The sequence below is a fragment of the Lethenteron reissneri genome, chromosome 45 (assembly GCF_015708825.2).
Source record: "Lethenteron reissneri isolate LAM-NWPU_2019-01 chromosome 45, ASM1570882v1, whole genome shotgun sequence".
NCBI lineage: Eukaryota > Metazoa > Chordata > Hyperoartia > Petromyzontiformes > Petromyzontidae > Lethenteron > Lethenteron reissneri.
This window is the reverse complement of record NC_083823.1, coordinates 877,486-900,839: the sequence shown is the minus strand read 5'-3', so window position 1 is coordinate 900,839 and position 23,354 is coordinate 877,486. Positions and strand designations below refer to the sequence as shown.

General features: G+C 52.5%; 2 protein-coding genes across 2 annotated transcripts; both read left to right on the top strand.

The window, feature by feature from the left end:
• Positions 1-456: 456 nt before the first annotated feature.
• LOC133353810 (zinc finger CCCH domain-containing protein 13-like) lies at positions 457-8,448 on the top strand. Its single transcript, XM_061570230.1, has 11 exons — positions 457-498; positions 813-1,017; positions 1,604-1,757; positions 1,887-1,939; positions 2,223-2,475; positions 3,078-3,250; positions 4,213-4,605; positions 4,920-5,102; positions 5,490-6,093; positions 6,432-6,541; positions 7,611-8,448. The coding sequence occupies exons 1-11, from the start codon at positions 457-459 to the stop codon at positions 8,441-8,443; spliced, it is 3,003 nt and encodes a 1,000-aa protein (XP_061426214.1). The 3' UTR covers positions 8,444-8,448.
• Positions 8,448-17,977, top strand: LOC133353971 (zinc finger CCCH domain-containing protein 13-like). Its single transcript, XM_061570519.1, has 8 exons — positions 8,448-8,686; positions 10,205-10,387; positions 10,908-11,386; positions 11,926-12,297; positions 12,743-12,868; positions 13,129-13,338; positions 14,427-14,587; positions 16,434-17,977. The coding sequence occupies exons 3-8, from the start codon at positions 10,912-10,914 to the stop codon at positions 16,635-16,637; spliced, it is 1,548 nt and encodes a 515-aa protein (XP_061426503.1). The 5' UTR covers positions 8,448-8,686; positions 10,205-10,387; positions 10,908-10,911; the 3' UTR covers positions 16,638-17,977.
• The last annotated feature ends 5,377 nt before the right edge of the window (positions 17,978-23,354 follow it).

Sequence of the window (23,354 nt, the reverse complement as noted above, 5' to 3'; positions counted from 1 at the left end):
CCAAATCACCGGTGGGCGTTAGACGGCGCTCCCGAACTCCCCCCAAGCCCAAGCAGCCCCTGGTGAGGTCCCCGGTTGTCGGCAAAGAGCGTGGGCGCAAGCGATCGCCGCCGGTGCCCTCCCCCCCGCCGGCCGCCACCCTCGCTGTCCCCACCAAGCAGCTTGGCAACAAGCGCAAGTCTCGCTCGCCCGTTCCCGCGCCAGCAGAGAGGAGCCGCGAGCCGAAGCTCCTGTCCCTGTCTCTCCCAGCAAAGGAGCTCCCCAAGGTAACCCGGGTGTTCGAGCTCTGTGGAGTGAAAATTACAGGTCAACTACCATGTGTCAAACATCTTATTGCAGGGTGTGTTGGATCTCAGAAGTAGTTCTGCAATATCCTTCCATGGGCAATCTTTTATATGGTATTATAAAAGCAATGGATGAGTGTATAACTGTGTGTTGAGTTTGGCAAAGCATTCGATGGCACATGAAGCCACCAGATGGATTCCATTTACAAAGGCGGTGACTGCATCGTGCACTTTCAGATGCGCTTCTGCGGCCGTCTGGAACGCTCTTCCAATATTAGGAAGCCACTGCAGCTATGCACTTTTAAATCATCTAGATTGGAATCTAACTTCTTTACAACTGCTTTTTGTGTATAGTTGTCCCTCCCCCCCGGACCTCCGATTAGCACGATTGGCTACGTAGTGTATCTCCTGTGGCACCGTGTCACCACCCTTGCCTTGTGAAATACGACCTTCTGTATTGTTTGGCTCCAGCGGGAGAGAGAGGCACTGGTACTGCCGCCCAAACCACCGTCCCCTCCTCCGCGAAAGGGGCAATACCGCGGCTGGTCCGAGTCTCCGCCCATCGGAGCCGACCAAGGCCGGGCCTGGTCGCAGTCGCCGCCCTCCTGCAAGGACCCGTCCAAGCGCTGGTCCGAGTCGCCTGTGCTGGTGCCCCTCCCACAGCACCACCGGCGAGCTGCGCCACCAACCCTACTGCCGGCGCCGGAGCCCAAGCGACCCTCGCCTGCGCCAGGTAGCGTCTTGCCCCGCACCTCCGATTAACACGGTTGGATATATACGCTGCGAAGAAAGTTCAAAGTATATTTTACATAGGTCGCCTGTAGTGAGTGACACCCCACAGAGCAGAAATTCCATGTTCAGAACTGATGTAGACCGGAGCTACTTTGCCAAATCTCACCGCCGCCAACTTCTTGTTGCACGTCGCTGTGTGTGATGTCAGAGTGCTGGACTCTTGAAACTGATTTGTTTGAAACTTTTGTTGTCTTTCTTTATTGCACATATTTATGACGCTTTATTGATTTTGTTGAGAAACCATGTTGTCTCGTTTATTTGCGTATTTCCCCGCACAGTGGGTCTCTCTTCTAGCTTTGTAGTTTTCTCAGTGCTCCCTCTCCTGGCTATAAATACAATTCACGTGTTATGTATCTACGTACGCGTGCATGTAATTGAGAGCAAGCAGCTGTTTGATTTGGGAGACGGGCACACAGCCGTAACAGCATTGTTTGCGGAGCGAGTCGGCGAGGCCTAATGCAGCGCATTCAAAAGCACGCGCGGAGTTGTGTGCGTGCGGAGTTCTAACGGGACTCTCTCCGCTGCAGGGAAGCCGCAGGCGAACCGTCAACGCGCCCAGTCTCCGGCGTCCAGCCCTGGCAGCTCGCCGGAGCGGTTGCGCAAAAAGTCGCCCCCTTCGCAACCGGTGTCCACCTCTTCCACCGTCTCCAAGAGGCACCTGCACTCTTCCCCCCCGCGCAGGTTCGCCCGCACCTCCCCCCCATTCTTCTCTCTGGGCAGGGCACCCCCCTGACCCTACTCGGGGCACCTTCATCTCGGGGTCAGGGCACCCTCGTCTCAGGGTAGCCGCACCCCTGTCGTGCCGAGGAGTGCAGTTGCCCTGCCCCTGTGGTTCGGTGATGCCGAAGGCTCTCGCATCTCCTGTACCTTAGATTATAATTGTGCAACATTCATTGTCAATAACCTATTCTCGCCCACGCAATTTGTTGCGTGTATCATAAGCATTTGAATATACCCAAATCGACGAATTATTAAATGCTGAGCGCTGGCTTAAATTAATAGAAGGGATGGTTGGCCTGTTTCAAAGCGGTATTGAGTGAATTATTCATTTGACCGTGACGCCGGGTGGGTGTGCGGGCTGTGGCCGGGTTTGTGCTGGCCGGGCGGTCGTAGTGTTGACGATGTTGTCCGGTGCCGGCGCTGCAGGGTGGCGCGACCACGTAGCCCCGAGTCGCCTGCAGCAAGTCCGGCGGCGCAGCGGAATCGGCGGGGGCAGTGGCGTTAGCGGGATCGTCTCTCCGCGGCAGCGCAAGCAGCCGCCGGCTCCGCAGCCCCAGCATCTGGAGCAGCGCGCCGCCTCGCCGGCCCCCGCCATCACCGTGACCGCTCCCGAGGGCGCGCGCCGGGCTTCCCGCTCGCCTGCGCGCAAACCTGCCAACGACCCGTCACCCCCCTCCAGGTGGGCCCCGCGTCCCCATGCGGCACTCTGGAGTTAAATAAAAATGCTCCTCGCTGTGCAGATTTTCAGTACGCGTTGCCGTGGCGTTAAGGGCTCGTCCCAGCCACAGTGTTAAGGAGTCGTTTTCATCTAATCACGATTGCAAGTGGCTGAATTTTTACACCCCAAATATTCATGGAGAACCAATCTTCTGTATGCAAGGGCCTAGATTTGAAGCTGCAAGGATTCATACTCTTAGGTTTTTTCGGTAAAGTCACAGTAGGTAAAAATTTTAAAATAAAAATAATAATAGAAATAAAATAATAATAAATGAAAATAAATCGATTAAATCACGACGTTTGGAGGCAACACAAGTCTCCGTCTTCAGGTGGGACCGTCACAGCTAAATTACTGTATTATTTTATTTCTATTTTAATATTTTACCTACGTGACTTTACCGAAAAAACCTAAGAGTATGCAAGGGCCTCTCGCATTGGCAAAAGTGTCTGAGGTGTGTGTGTGTTAAGGTGTGGCCACCCGCCAAAGGTATGTGTGAATGTCCTCGTTGGCCCTCGGTGTGGAAGGCCCCTGGCTTCATCGGTTGCGCCCGCCGTATGCCACAGGGCGAGGCGCACAGCGCCGCTGCACGGCCGCCGCTCGGAGAGCCCCCAGGTTCGGCGCCGTCGCCCCCCCTCACCGGTGCCGCCACCGCCGCCACCGCCGACGTCCTGGGACCGCCCCAAGAGGGACGCGTCCAAGCGGCGAGAGCCGGACAAGTCTCCGGACAGAGTCGACGGTACGGCCGGGGAAGAGAGAGAGAGGCAGGGTGACCGCAGTCGCCTGGTTTCCATGTTCACACGTGCGCACACACGTACTGCACTTTTGTCCGTCTGCAACTGGATGAGGGTGTCCACGCACCATACAGATCGTCGGGGTGCTTTGCCTATGCTTTTGCACGCTGCTCAGTCAGTGCGGGTTGGTGACCATAGACGCGGAAGCGTAGAAGTACAGAGCAACAGTGGATTTAGCTTCACTGCCCTCGGCTACCCGCCACGTTGCCCTGCAGCTGGCTGCTTGTGCGTAGTTGTCGGCCATTTCTAAACCTTGCCGAGCTTCCAAGATCTGATGAGATTTGGGTACATTCTGGGTAATTTGATTATAGGGCACCTGGTTATCTTTAAGAGGTATTTTTAATGAAGAGAACTGCATTAGTCTAGACTTGGTTTTACATGAACGATTCAGCGTATCTGGTTTCTTTGTCAAGGCATTGCCTAATGTACACAGTTGTACAACATATATGGGCTGATTCGCGCAGGTATTTTCCTCCTGGACAAAGAGCGTTATAATGAAACAGCGTTATAAGAGGCAGCGCTTTGAGTGGTTTGCCTGTAATTGGAATGAGGATTTTCCAAATTCGATTGCTTTGTATAAGTTGAGTAACTAGTGAATTTTCTAATAGATGTATTCTCCTTCCCTGCCCTTTGGTGTTAATATTATGATTTGTTCATTGGTTTCACAGTAGTGCCCTATTAAATTGAATATGTATGTCTAGTTTAATTTATCCTATATACGCAAAGAAAATATCAAGGACGTGCTTGTTTTCCACTCGTGAGTGTTATGATTTGTTTAGGAAAGGACATCCTGACGGTTTTTCTAAGCAAACCTTCGTCAAATAAATGGCGCAATGAGCGTGCGTGATGAATCACGTGGAGGGGTGCCGGAGAGCTGACGCTAAATTCCGCACGGCTGTGACCACAGACGCGCGCGCGAGGACGGACAAACGCGAGGGCAAAGACTGCGGCGAGGCAGAGCGTGCCGCCGCTCGAGATCGCGAGCGCAGGGAAGAGCGCGACGCCGCCCGGCAGCTGCCGCCGCCGCCACCCGAAAAAGCGCCGGAAAAGGAGAAGGCCCGGTCGGAGCGGGATGGCAAGGTCGAGGGCCGCTCCGACGGCTGGAGGGACGGCAGGGGGGCCGCAAGGGAAGGCCGGGAGCCGCGCCGGAGGGACGAGGCTTCGGCAGGAACGACCGGCGCCGCGGCCGCTGACGACAGGGCGTTTGGGCGCACGGGGCGCAAGCGGGAGGAGGGGATGCGCAAGGAGGATCGGAGCGGCGAGCGGGGCGGGCGCAGCAACGAGCGTGCGCAGGACAGAGGTGGTGGGTCCCTCGCCGGAGGAGAGCAATCTCTCATTTTCATGATGCTGTTGCTCTGTGTAACAATTAATCCACGATAAAAAATCAATTCAAGTTGCATATATATCACGACTTCACAGTTGCGATATGTAAGCAACGTGAGAGTGATTATTTTTTGCATGGTCTTGCATCGTTATTATCGCTCAACCCCTTGGCTATTTGTCACACGAATGAAGGCCCACATCTCACGGTTGAAGTGCTGAGAGCCCTTGCTTGCCGCTGTGGCGTGTGAGATTGCTGCGTGTGACCGCAATGCTGTTCGCTGTGTGCCGCAGGCCGTGGCGGCGGCGGCGGTGTTGGCAGCACCAGGGTTGGGCTTGCCACGTGGGACAGCAGAGCAGCGGCGGCGGCACCCGACAAGGCTGCACGGGAAAACCGCGATTCCAGCCGCGACGCCTCGTTCGACAGACGTGAAGAGCGCCGGGAAAACCGCGAGCGAGGTGCTCACGTGGCATGGGGTAGGGGTGATCATGACGATGAACTGGGTCATCATCAGCTGCACTCCTGCTCACCTGGCATTGTCACTTCATGTCATTCATTTATGAAGGAAAGCCTCATCTCACTCCCTCCACACACACTCTGCTCCAGCATCCAAGGCTCTCTGTCAAAGCCCCCAAGTCAAACTTTGCTCATTGGAGATTGCTCATCCTCTTTTGCCTCCTTGCCCATCTTCAATTCGAAGCTGAAGACCTTCCTGTTTTCCTCTGCCTATGCACTTGCTTTCCGTACAACGACTTGGGGAATGTGGTTGCATTTAGGGGCTGTAACAGTCCACGTTTTGTTGCGTTGCAAACCGCCGTGGGTCTCGCTTGATTGAAAGCGTCGCTTCCCGTCGGCATTCGCAGACGGCGCCGCGGCCCCCGGGAGCCGCCCGGCGTCCCCACCGGCGCGACCCTCCCAGCGCGGAGGCGCCTCGAGGGATCTGCCGTCTCTGCCCCCGGCCGGCGATCGTGACGCGGCGCGGCGGGAGGTGGAAAGGAGAGAGCGCGACCGCACCGACGGCGGCGGTGCCGGCGACCACAGGGACCGCGACAAGGAGAGGGAGCGTTCCGGCGCCGAGCACCGAGAGCACCGCGACAGGGAGCGCGCCGACGGGGAGCGGAGGGAACGCGAGAGAGCCGACGCCGAGCACCGCGAGCGCGAGCGCTCGGACGCCGAACACCGCGAGCGCGAGAGGGAGCGCGAGCGCTCGGCCGCCGAGCTGCGGGAGCGCGAGCGGGCGCGCCCCGCGGACGCGGAGAAGAAGGCCGAGCGAGCGAGGGAGCACAGGGAGCAACGCGAGAGAGAGCGAGCCGAAGGGCCGGACGCCGGCGAGAGGGAGCGAGGCAAGGAGAGGGGGGGCGGCGGCGGCGTGCGGGGGCGCGGCGGGCGCGGCCGCAGGAGGGAGGAGCGAGAGCGGCGGAGGGAGGAGCCGAAGGAGGAACGGCGCGAGGACGGAGACAAGAAGAGGTGAGGAGGTTGGCTCGGCACGTCTCCGCACGTCGCTGCGTCGCCGCGCCCTCTGAGAGACGCGTGCCGCCATTGTGCCATCTCAACCGTCATTTGATTCCAAACTGTCAATTCTGTCCAATTACTTCATATACTCACCCTGCATCTATTCTGATGTTTCTGTAATTTAATAGAATTTCCGAGCTAACTTTTGCGAGGAGAATTTTATTTCGTGTTGTACTTGCTGTCTGCTTTTGTCACGTTGGTGGCCCAGGTCACTTGCAAATGAGACTCACCCTGGTCACTGTGAGTTCTCTCGCCTGGCTTAACAAAGTAAACGACGTGAAACTTGTGCCCAGGAAGCGGACGCGAGACGTCAGCAGCCCGACTTCCCCGCGGCCTTCTGCAAAGAGACTGCGACTCAAGTCACCCGAGAGCGCCGACTCCTCCAACAGCGGCGATGACCGAAGTGTGTGACTCCTGCTCGCTCGCCCGCCCACCACCACCACCACTGGCAAAACCGAGACTTCCCGAGTACACGTGGCCCAGCTGTAGCGCCGAGGATTGTGGATTCGAATCCGGCAGGCCACCCCCGGTCGTTACTGCAGGCGCATCGTCCGTAAAAATACCACGCGCCGGTCCGCTTCGCGTTGGCCGTTCACGATCCCCGTGACGTCATTCGAAAAGAGTAGGCCCTTGTGTGCTGACGTCACGGTCTAAATTTGTTAAAATTGTAAAAATTACCTTCAAATTACTCAATTGGAAATACAAAAAAGCAACATCGCTGCCTATTGTGCAACCACTACAGGCTATGCCTGTAAAGCTGAATCTTAGCACCATTGTGGTGTGATAGCCTTGCGCTGGGAGAATGGTGCGAAGAACAAATGTTACTAAATTTTTACAAACAACACTTTACCCTTCCACATGGGGCAAATGAAAACCGTTGTTTCAGAAAACGTGTTCGTGGCCAGCTCTTTTATCGATCCACTGCTGGATGAAGGTCTCCACACGCCCTGCGGCTCGTGGGGGTCGTCGGGGTTATTTGTCCATGTGTCACCACCCCCGTCGGTGCGAGTTATTGGTCGCCCATCAAAGCACTGTCTAGGCTCAACCCCACTTAGTTTTGAGATCTCACGCTTCGGTTATATTCAAGTAATCGATTTCCTGCTCGAATGAGCCGGTGATGGAGCTTCCACATTCCTAGATCAGGGGCGAGTCATTTCATAGCACAACCACTTAACTTCCCCGCATCCTGATGCTGCGCCGAGTCAGCCCCCAACAAGGATTTGAGCGACTGCGAGCTGCGTCATGTACCAGTGAGCTACCTGGCTGGATTTGTCTATTGGGAAATCAAATAATGATTAAAAATAAATGGGGTGTTTTTCTAATTCCAATTTTTACTAAACTGACACATCCTTGGTTGCATCGCACTCCGATCCGTCTTGTTCGAACACTTGGGCGCAGCCCCCTGGGAGCCGTCGTCCGATTCCGTCGACTGTGACGACGACCCCCCTTGCCGTGTCGGTGTGGCCGTGCAGGGCAGCGCCGGGGCAGGGAGACCCGCCTGTCCAGCCAGGTGGTGCTGCCAGCGGAGTCGACGCTCGCCGGCGGTAGTCCGGCGCGCCGGGCCGAGCAGACGCCAGAGCGGCGGCGCGAGGCCGACCGGGCCCACGGCGTGACGCCCGACCGTAACACCAGCCTCATCCAGGAGCGCCTCAAGTCGGTGGCGGCGGGCGAGGCGCTGCCCACGCGCGAGATCGACGTGCGCGAGCAGTTCGTCGACCGCCCGCGCATGCCCCAGTTCCGCAAGCGCAAGCCGAGCCGGCCGCAGCGCCGCAAGCACAGCAAGTCGGGCTTCGGCGACAGGGCCGCGGGGTCGCGCGGCGGGAGCAGCACCGGGGAGCGCGAGGCGCCGCACACGCCGCCTCGGCCGTCGGAGCGGTCGGACGAATCCGCCCCGGAGAGCGGGCGGAGGAAGAGGGCGCGCGAGGAGGCGGAGTCTTCCGACGACGATTCGGTGACGCACGTCAAGAAACGCAAGGGGCCCAGCACCCCGCCCGTGCCCGCGCCCACCCCGCCCTCTTCCTCGCAAACCGAAGTGTCGCGGGACGACGTCGTCGTCGCGAAGAAGGAGCCGCCCGCGGAGCGACCCGAGAGTCCCAAGGAGGTGGACGAGAAGCCGGCGAGCATCACGGCCGGCGAGGTGTTCAGCGATTGGTCGGACGAGGAGGTGCCGTGCCGCCCCGAGGGCGAGCCGAGGGGAGACGACGAGGCGAGGAAGGGCGAGCGCGGCGGAGAGGCCCGCGGCGTCGGACTCCGCGACGAGAGGCCGCGGCCGCTCGGCGGAGAAGGCCTTCGAGAAGGGGCCTGAGTTTGAGCGGTGGGAGCACGGGGGAGCGGAGGAGCGGCGCGGCAGCACGGCCGTCGTCCCCTGGGAGCGCGACGCCGAGCTCGAGCGGGAGCAGGGCGAGAGCTTCCGCAGGCAGGCGCCGGCGCGTGACGAGCGCTGCTTCTCGCCCGTGGGCTTTCTGCCACCCGCCGAGCCCCACCGGCTGGAGTGGTTCCATGCGCGGCGCGACCCCGCCCTGGAGCAGCGGGACTTTGAGGACGGGAGGCGAGTCACTCTCCTCTCTCCGTTACATTCTCCTCTGCCCACTCTTCCCTCTACTTTACCCTCTATCTGAATTCTTCTAGGGGTTTTTTTTGGGTTAGGTTTCATAAATATATAAATGTGTCATTAAAACCTGCCACAGCCAACTCGTAAGGGTTGTCATGTAAACAGAATGTCGCCAATTCGTCACTAGTACAGCACACCGGTGTGTTGGAGAGCCAAGCCATAACATTTACAAACTGAGTACGACGTTTCGCCAGTAATTACAACTGGCTTCATCAGGCGACAGCCAGATTTGTGGAGAAGTCCACCTGTTCCGTTTCTTATATAGAGGCGTAGATGTGGTGACCACATTTCTGCGCTCTTCCACAAAGTGGGGGGGGGATTAATGAGTCAACGTTCATTTTGCATGCGCATCATGCGAGCCCTTTGATCTTGTTCTTTCTGTCCACTGTGTGTATTAAAATAGCTTACCAACGGTGATCCCTATTGAAGTATGATGGCCTGTATAGGCATTCATTTAAACAATGTACTATTTGATGATTCGCTTCTACGCAGCACCAAGTTGGTAGCTATCCAAACGGTAAAAATTATTTTGACTTCTTTCAACATTATCAAAATCAATTGAGTGTCCTTGTTGGCACGCACATAATGCGCATGCATAATGTACATTGACTCATTTATCCCCCCCAACTTTGCGCAAGAGCGCAAAAGCCGTGGTCACCACATCTACGCCTCTATATAAGGAACGAAACGGGTGGACTTCTCCACAAATCTGGCTGTCGCCTGATGAAGCTAGTTGGAATTACTGGCGAAACGCCGTAGTCAGATTGTAAATGTTGTGGCTTGGCTCTCCAACACACCGGTGTGCTGTACTTGTGACGAATTGGCACGTTCTGTTTACGTGACAACCCTTACTAGTTGGCTGTGTCGGGTGGTGGTGGGTTTTAACGACACATTTATAGATTTACGCGATCTAACCCAAAAAAACCTCTATTATGGATGATATTGGTCGCGAAAGCCTACTTGTTAAACTGAATTCTTCTCTGTCGAAATATTCACCTCTTCCTCAATACATTAGCCACATGGATATCGTGGCAAACAACATGTGAAAATGTTAATTATCCTGATAATAAAAACTAATTCGTGATAGTCTTGGTGTAGAACAAGCAGTAAGTAGTCATGGTGTGACACGGTTCTATGTCTTGAGTGAAGGGAAACGTGCTCCGAGTATCATGACTTCTCTCTCATTACTCCGGGACGTCTCTGACCCACATTGCTGCACCACCAAGCGTTCTGCATTGCCAGATGCTGATTATGGAGTTTCAATTGGGCTGTTCCCTTAAATGCTGTACCATTCAGTCTGTCGCTTTCCCTATTAGCGACTGTGTTGTGGGCGTCTCCGAGGATTGGTGGTTGTGGGAGAACCACGACGAGCACTGTCGCCATGCGCCTGCCCACAGTCTTAGCCGTGGGCGGTGAAGTAAGCGGCGCGACCGACGTGGGTTTTGTGGACGGCAGATTCCGGTGCGATGTGCCCCTGCCGCCCCTGACGCCCCTGGCGCCGCTGCCGCCCCTGACGCCGCTGCCGCCCCTGGCGCCGCTGGCTCGCGAGGGCGATCGACCCGGCTGGGTGGACAGCTTGCTGGTGGAGCGCGGCTTCGAGGACCTGCGCAGGGACAGCCGCGGCAGGGAAGACGCACGGTGCGTGCGTGGGCAGTTGATTATCAGCGAGATGCTTACCCTGTAAATTTCGGTGCTGCTTTTTTCTGTCTTTAAGTATTTAGCCGATTGTTGTAAATACTTGATTCCAACCCTTGCTCTCTCCGAGTCTCGACAGTAACGCTCATTTGAATGCAGCCGCAAGGCCTGTGGCCTACCCCTCGGCCTCCTCGTCCATCTATGAGGTCCTGTAGCTCAGAGAACCTGGTCGGCAGAGTCAACCAAGGGGAAGCAAGCCACATTCCCAAGTGCCGTCATGTCATGCACTCAGCAGTTAGCCTACGGTTAAATGCAGTCATCCCATCGTTACCTCAAGAGTCCGCAAAGAGACCTGGTAACAAAGGAGTTTCGTCGTTTTTGCTGTATGGAGCTGAGACATGGCCACTCAGCCCCAAAGAGCGCAAGACAAGAAGCACAAGAACCTCAAAAAGAGGCTTTTGCAATGCCATGAATGACGGGGTGCAAATAAAGAAACCGTGCACCGCGCTCCGTGTGACCCCAGGCCGATGCGTGACCACGCCAGCCTGCTGTGCGAGCACCACGGCCGCAGTAGCAGCATCGGCAGCAACCAGAGCCGCACGTCAAGCCGGCACCGCCGCTCCACCTCCACCGAGTCCCCGCAGCGCGCCGCCCGCACCGCCGAGGAAGACCGCGCCGCCGCCGCCATCGCGCTGCATAAGCCCATCCTGCTCCCCTTGGGCCTCCCCGTGGGCCTGCCCGCGGGCCTCTCCGCGGGCCTCCCCACGGTCCTGCCCATTGGCCTGCCGATGGGCCTCCCGCCCATGGGCATGGGGGTGGTGCCACCGCAGTCCGCGTTGCTACCGGGCACGGAGGAGATAGCTGCGGCGACGCCGCCGCTCCCGCTTGCCGGATCGCGCGAGGCCGACCGTGACCGGCGGAGGAACCGCAGTGCCGAGCGGTCATTGGACCGGCGCTCGTCCCGCCTGGAGCAGCTTCGCCGGGAAGAGTCGGGCTCGTCCGGTGAGACACTACTCACCTTTCACCTTGAGAGTCAATGGCTCTGGTAGCTCCCCCTTGCACACATGCCTTGGGTACAGTTGTATTCCATGCCCAAAAGCCCTATAATGCACCATCTGTGGTTCAGCAAATTAATTAATGAGTCCGGGTACTGAAACTGCCATCCTGCAAACCCGAGGCTCTGGGAGTGGTCGCTGAGACACACAGCTTGCCGAGACGCAAAGAGATACAGATTAGTCAAGGCGAAATATATGGGAGAGAGATGCGAGACCTGGTTAGGAGGGCCTGATTACCTGATTACCACTCACATTTTCAGATGACGTCACAATGTCGTGTTGACATCACAATGTCTGAACACGCTAATTTTACCCCGTATTGTTTTTATATAAGACCTGTGTCGTTGGTTTTATATATCGCTCCTCCTGGTGCATCTGTGGTTCTTGGCACCGGCAAGAAAACGGTCGTCGTCGTTGGGAGTTTGCCGCCCTGTGTTAATCGCGGCTCTGAGCGGGCGCCGGTAACGCCGTCGTGTCCGCCGGCAGAACGCCATGACGTGGACCGACACGGCCGCGGCTCGCGACACAGCTCGCCAGAGTCGGGTCGCTGGGGCCACGCCCGCGCCGGCTCTTACGACGGCCGGGAGCGTGTGGCGGCACCTCCGCGCAACTGGGACCGCAGACGCGGGGACCGCGAGCGAGAGCGCGACGGCGACAGGCCGCAGGCGCCGTTCGACCACCAGCACCACCACCATCACCACCACCACCACGGACCGCCGGTGCCAGGCCTGGCGAGCACGCCCCGCGGGGATTTGCCCGCCGAACTCGGAGCCGCGCGGCAGTCGGAGGACGGCATCGCCGTTCGAGCGGCGCAGGAGCACGGCAGCCACGATGGGCGAGCGGTCGACACTGCCGACGGTGAGAGCTTCCGCAGGCCGCCAACAGTGGCGACTCGCTCGACGCCACGTTTTATGGTGACAAGTAGCAATGCATCGATTGATAATTTTTAATAGAGTTTTGCGCTCGCAATGCATTTATTGAATTATAGAAGAATGGAGTATTTCAATTGTGCAAATAGATTGCAAATTGAACATTTTGTTATTCAAGCAAACAACTGCAAATGAGACAAAAAAATGCAAACGAGATGTAAAATCTCTTGAAAAGAAAGGGATTGGACTCTTGAGTCAAATCAGGGCTTGGAATCGTTATAATTCATCAGATCACCAGAGGATAAGGGGGGAAGGGTGGGTGAATCGGTACAGGCCTACTTCTAACGTCTCGTGTTCTCCTCCTCTGGTGTATAACGGGGGTTGGGTCACCTCGTGCCTTCCCGGCTCCGCCATGCTGCCGGCACCCCGCGCAGGAAGGGACGCGGAGATGGGACCGCCAGGAGCCTCGTACGAGGAGTACGAGCCCATCAGCGACGACGAACTGGACGAGATGCTGGCCGACGGCGCAGACGGGTCACGTGACCCCAACAAGCAGACAGGTGCCGCATCCCCAATCCAACTTGTAGGGGCAGCTTCGTCTGACAACGCGGGGATCGCTCGGCTATTCGGCGCCGTCCACTCCGCGTGACAAATGCCGACAGTGCTCCTGCTCGTACAATTGTAATTGTACCGCACGGTGGACATGCCACGCAGCCAACCCAGTATGCTCCATCTAGTCTAATGGTGTCCGCTGGCATTAGGTCATTGCCGGGCGACAGCATAGGTCGAGCCAAGCCTCACGTCTGTTTCTCGTGCCCAGACCCCGCGGACGTGGCTGCGGTGGACTGGTCGAGTCTGGCGAACGAGTCGAAGGAGGTGGACGGAGAGCAGCGCGATGCCGGCATGGCACTGCTGCGCTTCACGCCGGGTGCCGTGCTCCTGCGACTCGGCGTGTCGGCGCGCCTGGCCGGGCCACGCCTGCTGCAGCGAATCCGCGACGCCTGCAAAGAGACGTCTGCCAGCGTCCCGGGTAGCTCTCCGTTGCGCTCGCGCTGTTACGCACCACAACTGAACGTGTGGCGAATCGTGCACATCAGAATCGGTTATTTTCAACATGTAATTTTAAATAGTAAATAGTTATTGAGATAGCGAGCCTCACAGTGTTGCACGTCACGATACACTTACATCTCATCTCAAACATTGAAAGGGGCACCCCCAGTGCCAGCTTGTCCCTGTGTGGCACCAGGTGACCTCAGCATCTGGCATATGAGCAGGCATTACTCTTGTCAGCAGACGGTGATGATTGTGATGTATAATCCCAATTGAGTAATTTATGGGTAATTTTTTGAATTTGGAAACTGGCCGATGAGGTTGTTTTTGATGCTATACAAATCCAAATTGTCTGGTATTAATTCACTAGCGATGAGATGGTTATCACTGTATCTTGCATATGGCTGGATAAGCAGCCACAATATGGCTTAATTTGATGTGGTGGATTTCTTGGAGTGAACAATGGTTTGGTTGGTGTTTCTGCCATCACATGCTGTACTTTTTTCATAATTTCCCTTCGTGAAGCTTATGCACAGATCTGCCGTAACATGTGTGGATTTGAGCAAACACGAAGCATTGCTTTTGAGGTCGAGATTAAATCCCCGGAGGATCTTTAGTGGGATTGGCGATTAGGGGTGCTACGGTGGCGAGATGTTATCTACCTCGGCAGGTATACAGGAGGTCGTGGGTTTGATCCCGACCCTGTCGCCTGTATATTTGGAGTTTGCATTATTCTCCCCATGGTCAAGTGGATTTTTCTCCGGGCCCTCCGGTTTTTCAATCCACATTGTGAAAATCAACATCGTGCGTTTAGATGATTTAGCTGCTTCACATTTGCATGTAATAAGCCATTTGTGGCCAGCTTGCTTCTGCTTTAAAGCTCAGTGGGCCTTTCTGATGAAATAAAAATAGTTTGTTAATAGTTACGATGGATGCACGTTTAGCAGCGGTTATCAGTGAGAGTACGCTGCCCGTGAGTGAGCACGCGCACCGTGCCGACAGCGTCACTCGTTTTTCACCGCCCCCCCCCCCACCACCACCAACCCCCCCCCTGCCATCGCACCACAGACGTGGAGGCGATGCTAGAGCAGGAGCTGGGGGCGCTGGGACGGGCCGTGCTGGGGCGCCGGCATGAGCAGGCGGCCGTGCTGCACGTGGCGGCACCATGCCACCGCGCCCTCTGCTACCGCCGGGACCTCGCCATTCGCAGGCAGATGCTGAGTGGCAAGGTGAGAACGGGGGGCGCCCAAAAGCCATCTCGCTCGGCTTGATCCGCGAAGCGAGCGTGGCATCTAGCGTGGGCCTTAATCCGTCTTCGCGGGTTCACTTCAGGTTTTCACAGATGTGGGGTTTTAGGTCTTTGACCGTATTTTTTTACCAGTCATGTGACCGATCTTGTCAGACCTCAGATGCTCGGCAGGGTTGGTCTGGCGTCGCGCTTTGGTGGGTGACCACCGTGCACAAACAATGTGCAGCAGGTTGACAGCAGAGGGCAGTGCACGACATTCAGTTATACTGTACTTATACGCTCCCATTTCTGCTGCTCACGTTCTACCCACTAATCAGCGTGGTGTAGTATGGTCAAATAAGTAAAAAATAAAATAAATTTAAATGAAAACAACTCAATTAAATCACGACGTTTTGGAAGCAACACAAGCCTCCGTCTGCAGGTGGAACCGCCACAGCAAAATTACTGTAGCGGCCAACTGAAGACGGAGGCTTGTGTTGCTTCCGAAACGTCGTGATTTAATTGAGTTGTTTTCATTTTAATTTATTTTATTTTTTACTTATTTGACTTTACCGAAAAAAACAAAACGTATGGATCCTTGCAGTCACGAAAACTTCAAATCTAGAATTATGGTCAAATAACCCTCACGACCTGCACAGCGTGGAGAGGCTCTTCCATCAGGAGATTGGGAAATGTGCAGGGCTATTCTGTTTTACGTGTACATTTCTTATGAAAATTATCTACTTTATAATCCCAACTCATTCGTTGATAACACAGTGGTTCTTTCTCAGAGCACATAAATTACATTTCAAGACAATATTAATGGAAAACGAGTTTTTGTCGTGCTTGGGCACTACTGCCAATGCAGCAGCATCACCAAATAATGAATTTTATCATCTGTATTTTTTTTATTAATTTTCATAAGAACCTCTTGTGATGTTGTTGAGAGCCTATTGAGATAGAACATGTGTAATGCGGGCGTAAATGGGCGGGGCGGATATGACGATCCGAGAGGGAGGAGTCAGGGTCACGTGGGGGAGAAGTTATAGCGGGGAGACAGGAAGCCATCGGGGTCAGTCGGGGGAGTGAAGGGTGGTGAACACGTTGGGTGGTCGCCGTGCCTCAGCCTAGTGGCTGAGGGGCTCATGACGGCGCCAGCCAGCGGGGTGGAAGAGAGAGTTGGGGATAGAGACAGAGAGTGGCGATATAGCCACAGAGGCCACGCAGGGCTGAGGTTGGAGATGGCGAGATAGCCACAGAGGCCACGGAGGGCTGAGATTGGGGAGTGGCGAGATCGCCACACACGGTAAGACTCGGCACCGCCGGCCAGCGGTGACCGAGCACGGAGGAACAGGGAGCAGCGGTGGAGCTGCTGTGAGAGCAGCCGGAGGGCTGCACCAAGAGCCTGCAGCGGAGCTGCAGGAGCGCGGAGGGCTACGGGAGCGAAGGCAGCTGTGGAGCTGCCAAGCAGAGAGTCTCAGGAGGAGAGCCGTGTGGGAAAGAGAACGCGAACCCAAATAAAGGACACGGAGTCAGAGAGAAGCGTCCGAGTCTTTTATTACACATGTTTGAAAAACATGGTTGCGTTGCCAAACAAAGAAATTGTTTAAATGATGTATATAAATATGAAGTTTAAATGAAAGGTTTAATTATACCCAAATGTTATACTTGCTTAACCAGACAACTTCTTGAAATTTTTATGATTTGCTTCTAAACTAAAGAGACATCGTAGGAGGTGCGTGGATAAACATATTCATGATATAAATAACGCTGGGCACCAGCAGGTGCGGAGGTGGCGGCGGCGGCATTGACGGTACCAGAGTTGCCGCCCCCTCCTTCTCACGCAGATCGCAGGCCAGCAGCCCTACGCGAACGCACCAAGCCTGGACCCCGAGCTGCTGAGAGCCAGCCTCAGGCTGTTCAAGCGGCGGCGTGCGGGAGGGCCGCCCCTGTCGCCCAGCGATGACGTGTGCCTGGGCGTCCCAGACGTCCTGCACAAGATGCCGGCGGACCGATCGCTGTCCTCCTCACCCTGCTTTGTCGTCCCGTAGGGTTTGCGGGGAACTGTTCATTGAAAAAAACTGTTTTGCTAGGACATGCCGCGAACTGGAGGAATTTTGTCTGCTGTTTGTTTGACAGTGAATTTTTTTTGTGACTTCCATCGCCTCGGACCGAAATTGGAATTTTCAAGCAAGATTATTTTGAGATGTGCTGTATTTTTTAAGAATCTGGTCAGCAATGCTCGAGCTGAAATTCCTTTCCAGAGTTTTTTCTGGTCTCAATGTGATTCTGATGGACAGACTTTGGGAAACTCACCTGCAATGCTGTCATATAAAGAACATTTGTGGCATTCGTTTTCACTGGAACTGCACAGAAACTCATTACTGCCTGCCCAGATTGCATCAGATTTTAAATCTCAATGTTGTTTTCCCCAGGACTGGCTTTGTATGTTGAACTTCTTTCGCACCATACGGAGCCAACTGTACTAATCGGTGGTGCCAACTTCTGTCGAAATCTTGCAGTTGAATGTTACATTGTGTCGACAACACATGTTAGCACTGCATTCATTTTACAACAGGCGGTCCGATACTTTGATTCACGCTAACGTGTTTTGTGTTTTCACAGTAAGTTGCTATTTTTCTTTTTCAGTAAAAGAAATACCTAGAAAATGGGGCGTTTAATGTGTGATGTTTTTTTTGTTCACTGGATCCTTTGCTTAGAATTTTTTAATTGCCACAGTGTGTCTTACATTTTCATTTGTATGACGGGGCTGTGACTGCTCTTGCCATTGATGGAGACCGGGACTCCGTACGGACGGTTTTGCCACTCGGCCGATCACGCCCATCACGGTGCGAGCGCACGAGTGCAGCCTTCATATTCACCGATGCGGAGAACTTGACCAGACCGCGGATCGGGGTGTGGTTTAACCAAACTCTTGACGAACAAGCCGAGTTGCATGATGCTGAAGAGCGTATTTTTTACCCGGTGCAAAATGACTGAGCGACGTGGAGCTAGTTGCGATGGGACCTGAATCCTTGTAGCAGCGGCGATATCGGCCGTCGTTTCATTGTTGACATTAAATGAACTCGTGAACACATGCCTCGTGCAACTGTGAAGAGCGCAAACTTGCTCCGAAGTACCCACATGACTGCTGCAGCAAGACAGCAGATGACAGCTGCTGCTGCTGCTGTGGAGCATCCATCCCTTGCGTCTGGAATGTGGCCTCGACTCGTGAACTGTGGCGTGTGTATGGGACTCTTCTGCCGAGTTCGCTGTACACCGAGCTGCTGATCTATTCCATCGATTGTAAGTTCTGCTGGGCTGTTGGGACGCTTGATAATAAAGCCAGCCGGTATTTTTTTTTTTACCGCGTCCTACCAATGAACCCTGCCAACCACCCACCCACCCAACCATTTACATCACTGTAGCTTTTGAAGTCTGTGAAATGATAAAGTTCGTTTGAAGGCTGTCTGGTGGAATAGATGTCGAGTTTTGCCGATGGTGCAACTGCATCAGGACACGTGGGCCAGGGCAGCCCGGGCGACAAAGACGGGGAATATTCGACGGGGGGGGGTCCTCTTTAATTCCTTAGACCAAGAACTGTGCCAGCCACGCCGCCTCCGTGGGTGTCTCGCGTGTGGAGAACAACTCGCCAGCCAGGCAGGCTTGGTGGTACATGCGGGTTCAAGTTCAAGTTCATTTATTAGGTATAGCCCTGTGAGCCATTCAGCTCTTGAATCGGGTGCAACCGCAACAAACAAAAAACAAAAACATGAACAAAAAAACATCTTAAAGTGAATATGTGACTAAGTGCAAACAGAAAATCCAAGAAAAGACAGCAAAAATATTGCAGAAAAAACACTGTACACCAACGCTGTGTGCAAAAATCCCAGTGGGATGCAAGTCAAACAACAACAACAACCACAAGACAACTTAGATTAAGGCCATCAGTCTAACTCTGTACTACAACAACACAAACATGGCTAAACCAATACACTTTTCGAAATCACCAAAATAAAGCCATGAAGGCAATGAAAAAGCAATCATAGGAACTGACGGAATTTTCACAATAAATGGCATAAACAACATGTACTACCAAAACCCTGCAGCCATAGCTGGCTGCATGAGTCACTCCACAACAGCAGGAGCATCAATCGGAGTATTGTAATTTTTCAATGCACCTTTAAGATCAGCACACTAAATCAAAACACAGGTCATACGTTGTAGCGATCATCCGGAGCGAAACATTTTATTTTAGGTCACTGAATAGCACTGGCAGCTAGGGGTGTACAACTCCTCTAAAGCAGTTTTGAGTGAAGATCTCATAGGTAGTGACTCAAGTTTCAATTTATTTGCAACAGCATTCCAGACCCTGGGGGCATCAATAGCAAAGGCCCTTCCTCCAGTATATGTACGGCAATAGGGAATATTAAGCTGGTAAATGAGTGTAGACCTTAGGTCAAATTTGTTCTTTGAAACAGAGACGAGATCCAGCAGGTAATCTGCAGATTTTTTTGCAAGTACATCATGAATAAATAAGATCTGGTGCACAAGCCGTCGAACATTCAGAGATGTTAAGTTTGACCCAATGTAGAGATCACAGTGGTGAGTCCTATATGGGCAGTTCAATGCAAATCTTAAGGCCGAGTGATACATTGAGTCAAGCTTCTTCAGTACAGTACTTGGGGCTGATTTATACACAATGTCACAGTAATCAAGTAGAGGCAGTACGGTAGCTTTAATCAATTCCAAACGGAACATAGGAGGGAAGCAGTGCTTGTGTCGATATAGAAAACCAATTTTAATTTTTGTCTTTTTCCCAATATAATCAATGTGATCTTCAAAATTCAGTTTTGAATCCAGGATGACCCCAAGATACTTATAGATCTTGACTTGCTCTATTTGATCATTATTTAAGGTATGTAATTGGGGAAAAATAACTTCCCGCTTTAGTCCTGGTGAGAAGCATAGCACCTTGGTTTTGGCAGGATTTAGGACTAGTTTAAGAGCAACTAGCTGATGTTGTAGTTTGTTGAAATCACTCTGGAGCTTAGCAATCACGTCATCCGGAGAGCGGCCAGCAGTAATTAGTACCGTGTCATCTGCAAAAAGATTTACCCTGGAATAATCCAGTTCAGTGCCCAAGTCATTTACATAAAGAGAAAACAAGAGGGGGCCGAGAATGGAACCCTGTGGAACCCCTCTTGTTATCTTAACACTGTTTGACCTCCAACCATCTGTGAATACAGTTTGGGTGCGAGAAAAGAGGTAATTTTTTTATCATTTTACTGTGTTTTCGGAAAAACCGAGGCAACTTATTTTACTAAGCAGGATGTTGTGGTCTACTGTATCAAAAGCTTTGGACAAGTCAAGAAAAAGACAGGCGCAGTACTGCTTATTATCAAGGCTACTGTAAATGTGATTCAGAGAGTCTAATGCAGCAGATGTGGTGCTGTATTTTTTTCAGAACCCAGATTGTTTTAGATGTAATAGATTGTTGGCGGACAGGAAACTGTTAATTTGGTAGGTCAATAATTTTTCAAAAATTTTCATCAACGGGGACAAAATTGAGATAGGTCGGTAGTTATTTGGATCATCTTTAGGGCCCCCTTTGTGAAGTGGACGAACATAGGAATGTTTCCATTCTAGAGGAACTGATGCTTCTTTGATGGACAGGTTGAAAATATGGGCTATAGGTTTGTATATTAGGTGACCAACAGTTAGTAGAGCAAAGACGGGAATACTATCTGCTCCGGTAGAGGAGGACCCTTTGAGGTAGGACAGTTGTTTCAGAACATTACTTTCGTGGATTGGCTGAAAACTAAATTCGCTTAATGTTTGGACAGGAGTGTAGGAATTTGCATGAGCAGGGGTGACTCCCAATACATTATCAAATAGGGTACCAGCTTCAGAAAAATGAAGGTTAAAATTGTCAACTATTTTTTGGGGATCTGAAAAATATTCCCCATTTCGGTTAAGCTGAACGGGCAGATGATCTGTTTTGGATGCCTTTTCGATACATTTGATTGTTTTCCAGAAAATCCTGGCATTTCCATGAGATTCAAGGAGAGTGGAAGAGAAGTAGTTATTTTTTGCATGCCGTATTTTTTTGACGCATCTATTCCTTAAAATCCTGTATTCTAGCCAGTCATTGACCAAATTACTTTTCTGAGCACATGCCCAAGCCTTGTCCCTAGTTTTCATGAGCTTTGTAATCACAGGATCAAACCATGGTGGACGGTTGCCTTTAGTTTTAAATTTAACCAACGGAGCATGTTTGTTAAGAATTTGGAGAAACGTGTACCTGAAGGTCTCCCAAGCCGTAGTCAGGTTTGGAATATCACAGACCTTGTCAATATCCGAGTAAAGCACATTATTAGTAAATGCCTGAGTGCTGAAGTGTCTCATGGAGTGCTTCTCAACCAATTTAGGGGGGGCTTTGGGTCTGGCTGATGATCTCACCCCAAAAATGAAGGAGTGATCACTAAGGTTATTACCTAGAACAGCAGTCAGTGCGAAATTGTGAGGGGCATTTGTCAATAGGACGTCAAGCAGAGATGACTGTCCCGGATTTTTTAGGTTGGGTCTTGTGGGGACATTTATTAATTGAAACAGGTTAAATTCATCTGAAAATTTTGTGGCCACGGCCGGTGGGTTTAGCCAATTCCAATTTAGATCACCCACTAAAACTATTTCACCTTTAGGGAGGCCCCCAAGAAGCTCTCTCAGTGCAGATGCAGCTTCAACATCCTTCCCACTAGGCGGTCTATAGCAGCACACTACCAATATGTGTTGATTATTAGGGAGAGTTATTCTGAGAGCCAGACCTTCAAAGCAACATTTTTTAAACAAGGAGTGAGCTGGTGAACATGCAATAGTATTACGAACATAGATGGCAATTCCACCTCCTTTAGATCCTCGGTCAAGCCGAAAAAGATTGTAGTTGTCAATCGTAATCTGCAAGTCATTGACGGCAGGAGTGAGAAATGTTTCTGTTAGGCAAAATATGTCCGGGTCAAGATTTGCTACTTCTAGTTTTAGTTGACTTAATTTAATCAAAAGCCCTCTGATGTTGACATGTAGAACACCAACACCTTTTCTGCCAGAAAAATCTACAGAATTATATGAGTTATTTACATTTGGTCCAGGATGAAGCTCAATACCACCCAGAAATAAGAAAAGTAGAATTAATAGTTTGCACAGGTATTTTCTGTGAAAGGATGAAGAGCGACGAACCTTGGACGAATAGCAGCAGCTCGCAGATGGTGTTATTTTTAAGAGCAGAATGAAGTTTGGAAGGAGTGCTGGTGAAGTAATGGGACAAAGATAGGGTTTAAAAGGATATAATGATGGAGTGTAGAAGTGTCTATAAGTTGTTTCATTAGCAGGTGTAGTTGCAAATTTAGCAATAAGTATTGACGCGAAGTAACGCGGGTAGCCATTTGTAGAGTTGAGTGTGGCACTAGATATGGCCGGGAGGGACAGTAGTAAGATACACAGCAGGTGAATTGACATCTTTAAAACACTAAATTTAAACACACACACAGCTCACTCACACGCAGCTCACCCTCACCCACTCTCACGCACAGCCCACACCCATGCAGCACAACGCACACGTGGCCGCACACGCCGCCGCCATCTTGTTGCTGTTGTTGTTGCAGCTGCTGTTGTTGTTGCAGCTGCTGTTGTTGTTGCAGCTGCTGCTGTTGCTGCTGCAGCTGCTGCTGTTGTTGCTGCAGCTGCTGCTGTTGTTGCTGCAGCTGCTGCTGTTGCAGCTGCTGTTGTTGTTGTAGCTGCTGCTGTTGCGGGTGAGTTTCACAATTGAGTACGCGCCGTGCAGTGTTGTTTCACGAAGTACATCGTGTCTTCCAAACAGTCGCATATACATTCGCTTGCGTGTGTGTTAACGAGGGAGGAGTTTGACAAGAACAACATGGGGCTGTTTGAAACAACACGATTGGGCCTCGTCGCAAAGAATGGGAGCAGGAGAGCAGCCAATGGGAAGTGTATGATTGGCAGGTCATAAATGCCTGGACCTTGGGGAGAAAGATGGCACCGTTACGATAGAGGTCTAATATTTAAATTAGCGGAGGAATGCAGCTCTGCAGATCTGCAGCTCTGCATTGCATAACAGATTCAATGTCCTGTGCAGCCCAATAATCGGACTAAGATGGAATTCGTGATGTCGCACGTAAAGTAAACTCAACTCTTCGCATTATACAAAAAAGTAATGTAAGAAGGAAGCCCGCTAAGTTTGGCTCTGGGATAAACTAAATAATAATGGACAACGTAAGTTACGTAACAACATACGATTCGCGTTTGGTGTTGACAGCACAGCGCTTTACATTGAGCACGGGCTGCAGGATCGATCATGAGCCTCACGGAGGATGCCGGCGGCAAGAGAGCCAAGCGGCCAAAGACGCCTCCTCTGATTTGTCGACGAAAATTGTCAACGAGTTTTTACTCGTCCCATCAGCCACATGGCCTTCGGGGAGGGCACAATTTCGGCGGCATTGGCCAGCAAAACTACCGGTTTTGACATTCAGCGTCTCATCAGCGGTCGGGCTTTGCTTGAAGCAATGCTCGCGACCTGCCAGATGTCACCCCCCAGAGGATGTGGTCACCCAGGGTCCCGTGATGTGCACGTCTGAGCGCTCGTGACAGTCGAGACTGGACACGAATGTGCTTGGATTGGACCAATTGCTTGAAATGATGCATTCCCAGAAGGCCGTGTGGCTGACGGGATATGATATTATACATAAAACATG

Coding starts and splice junctions, on each gene's coding strand:
- LOC133353810 (XM_061570230.1), top strand. CDS start 457: ATGGCACATGAAGCCACCAGATGGATTCCATTTACAAAGGCG. Junction 1,758..1,886: donor CACTCTTCCCCCCCGCGCAG/GTTCGCCCGCAC, acceptor CGTGCCGAGGAG/TGCAGTTGCCCTGCCCCTGT. Junction 3,251..4,212: donor GTCTCCGGACAGAGTCGACG/GTACGGCCGGGG, acceptor CTGTGACCACAG/ACGCGCGCGCGAGGACGGAC.
- LOC133353971 (XM_061570519.1), top strand. CDS start 10,912: ATGCGTGACCACGCCAGCCTGCTGTGCGAGCACCACGGCCGCAGTAGC. Junction 12,298..12,742: donor AGCGGTCGACACTGCCGACG/GTGAGAGCTTCC, acceptor CACCCCGCGCAG/GAAGGGACGCGGAGATGGGA. Junction 13,339..14,426: donor GACGTCTGCCAGCGTCCCGG/GTAGCTCTCCGT, acceptor ATCGCACCACAG/ACGTGGAGGCGATGCTAGAG.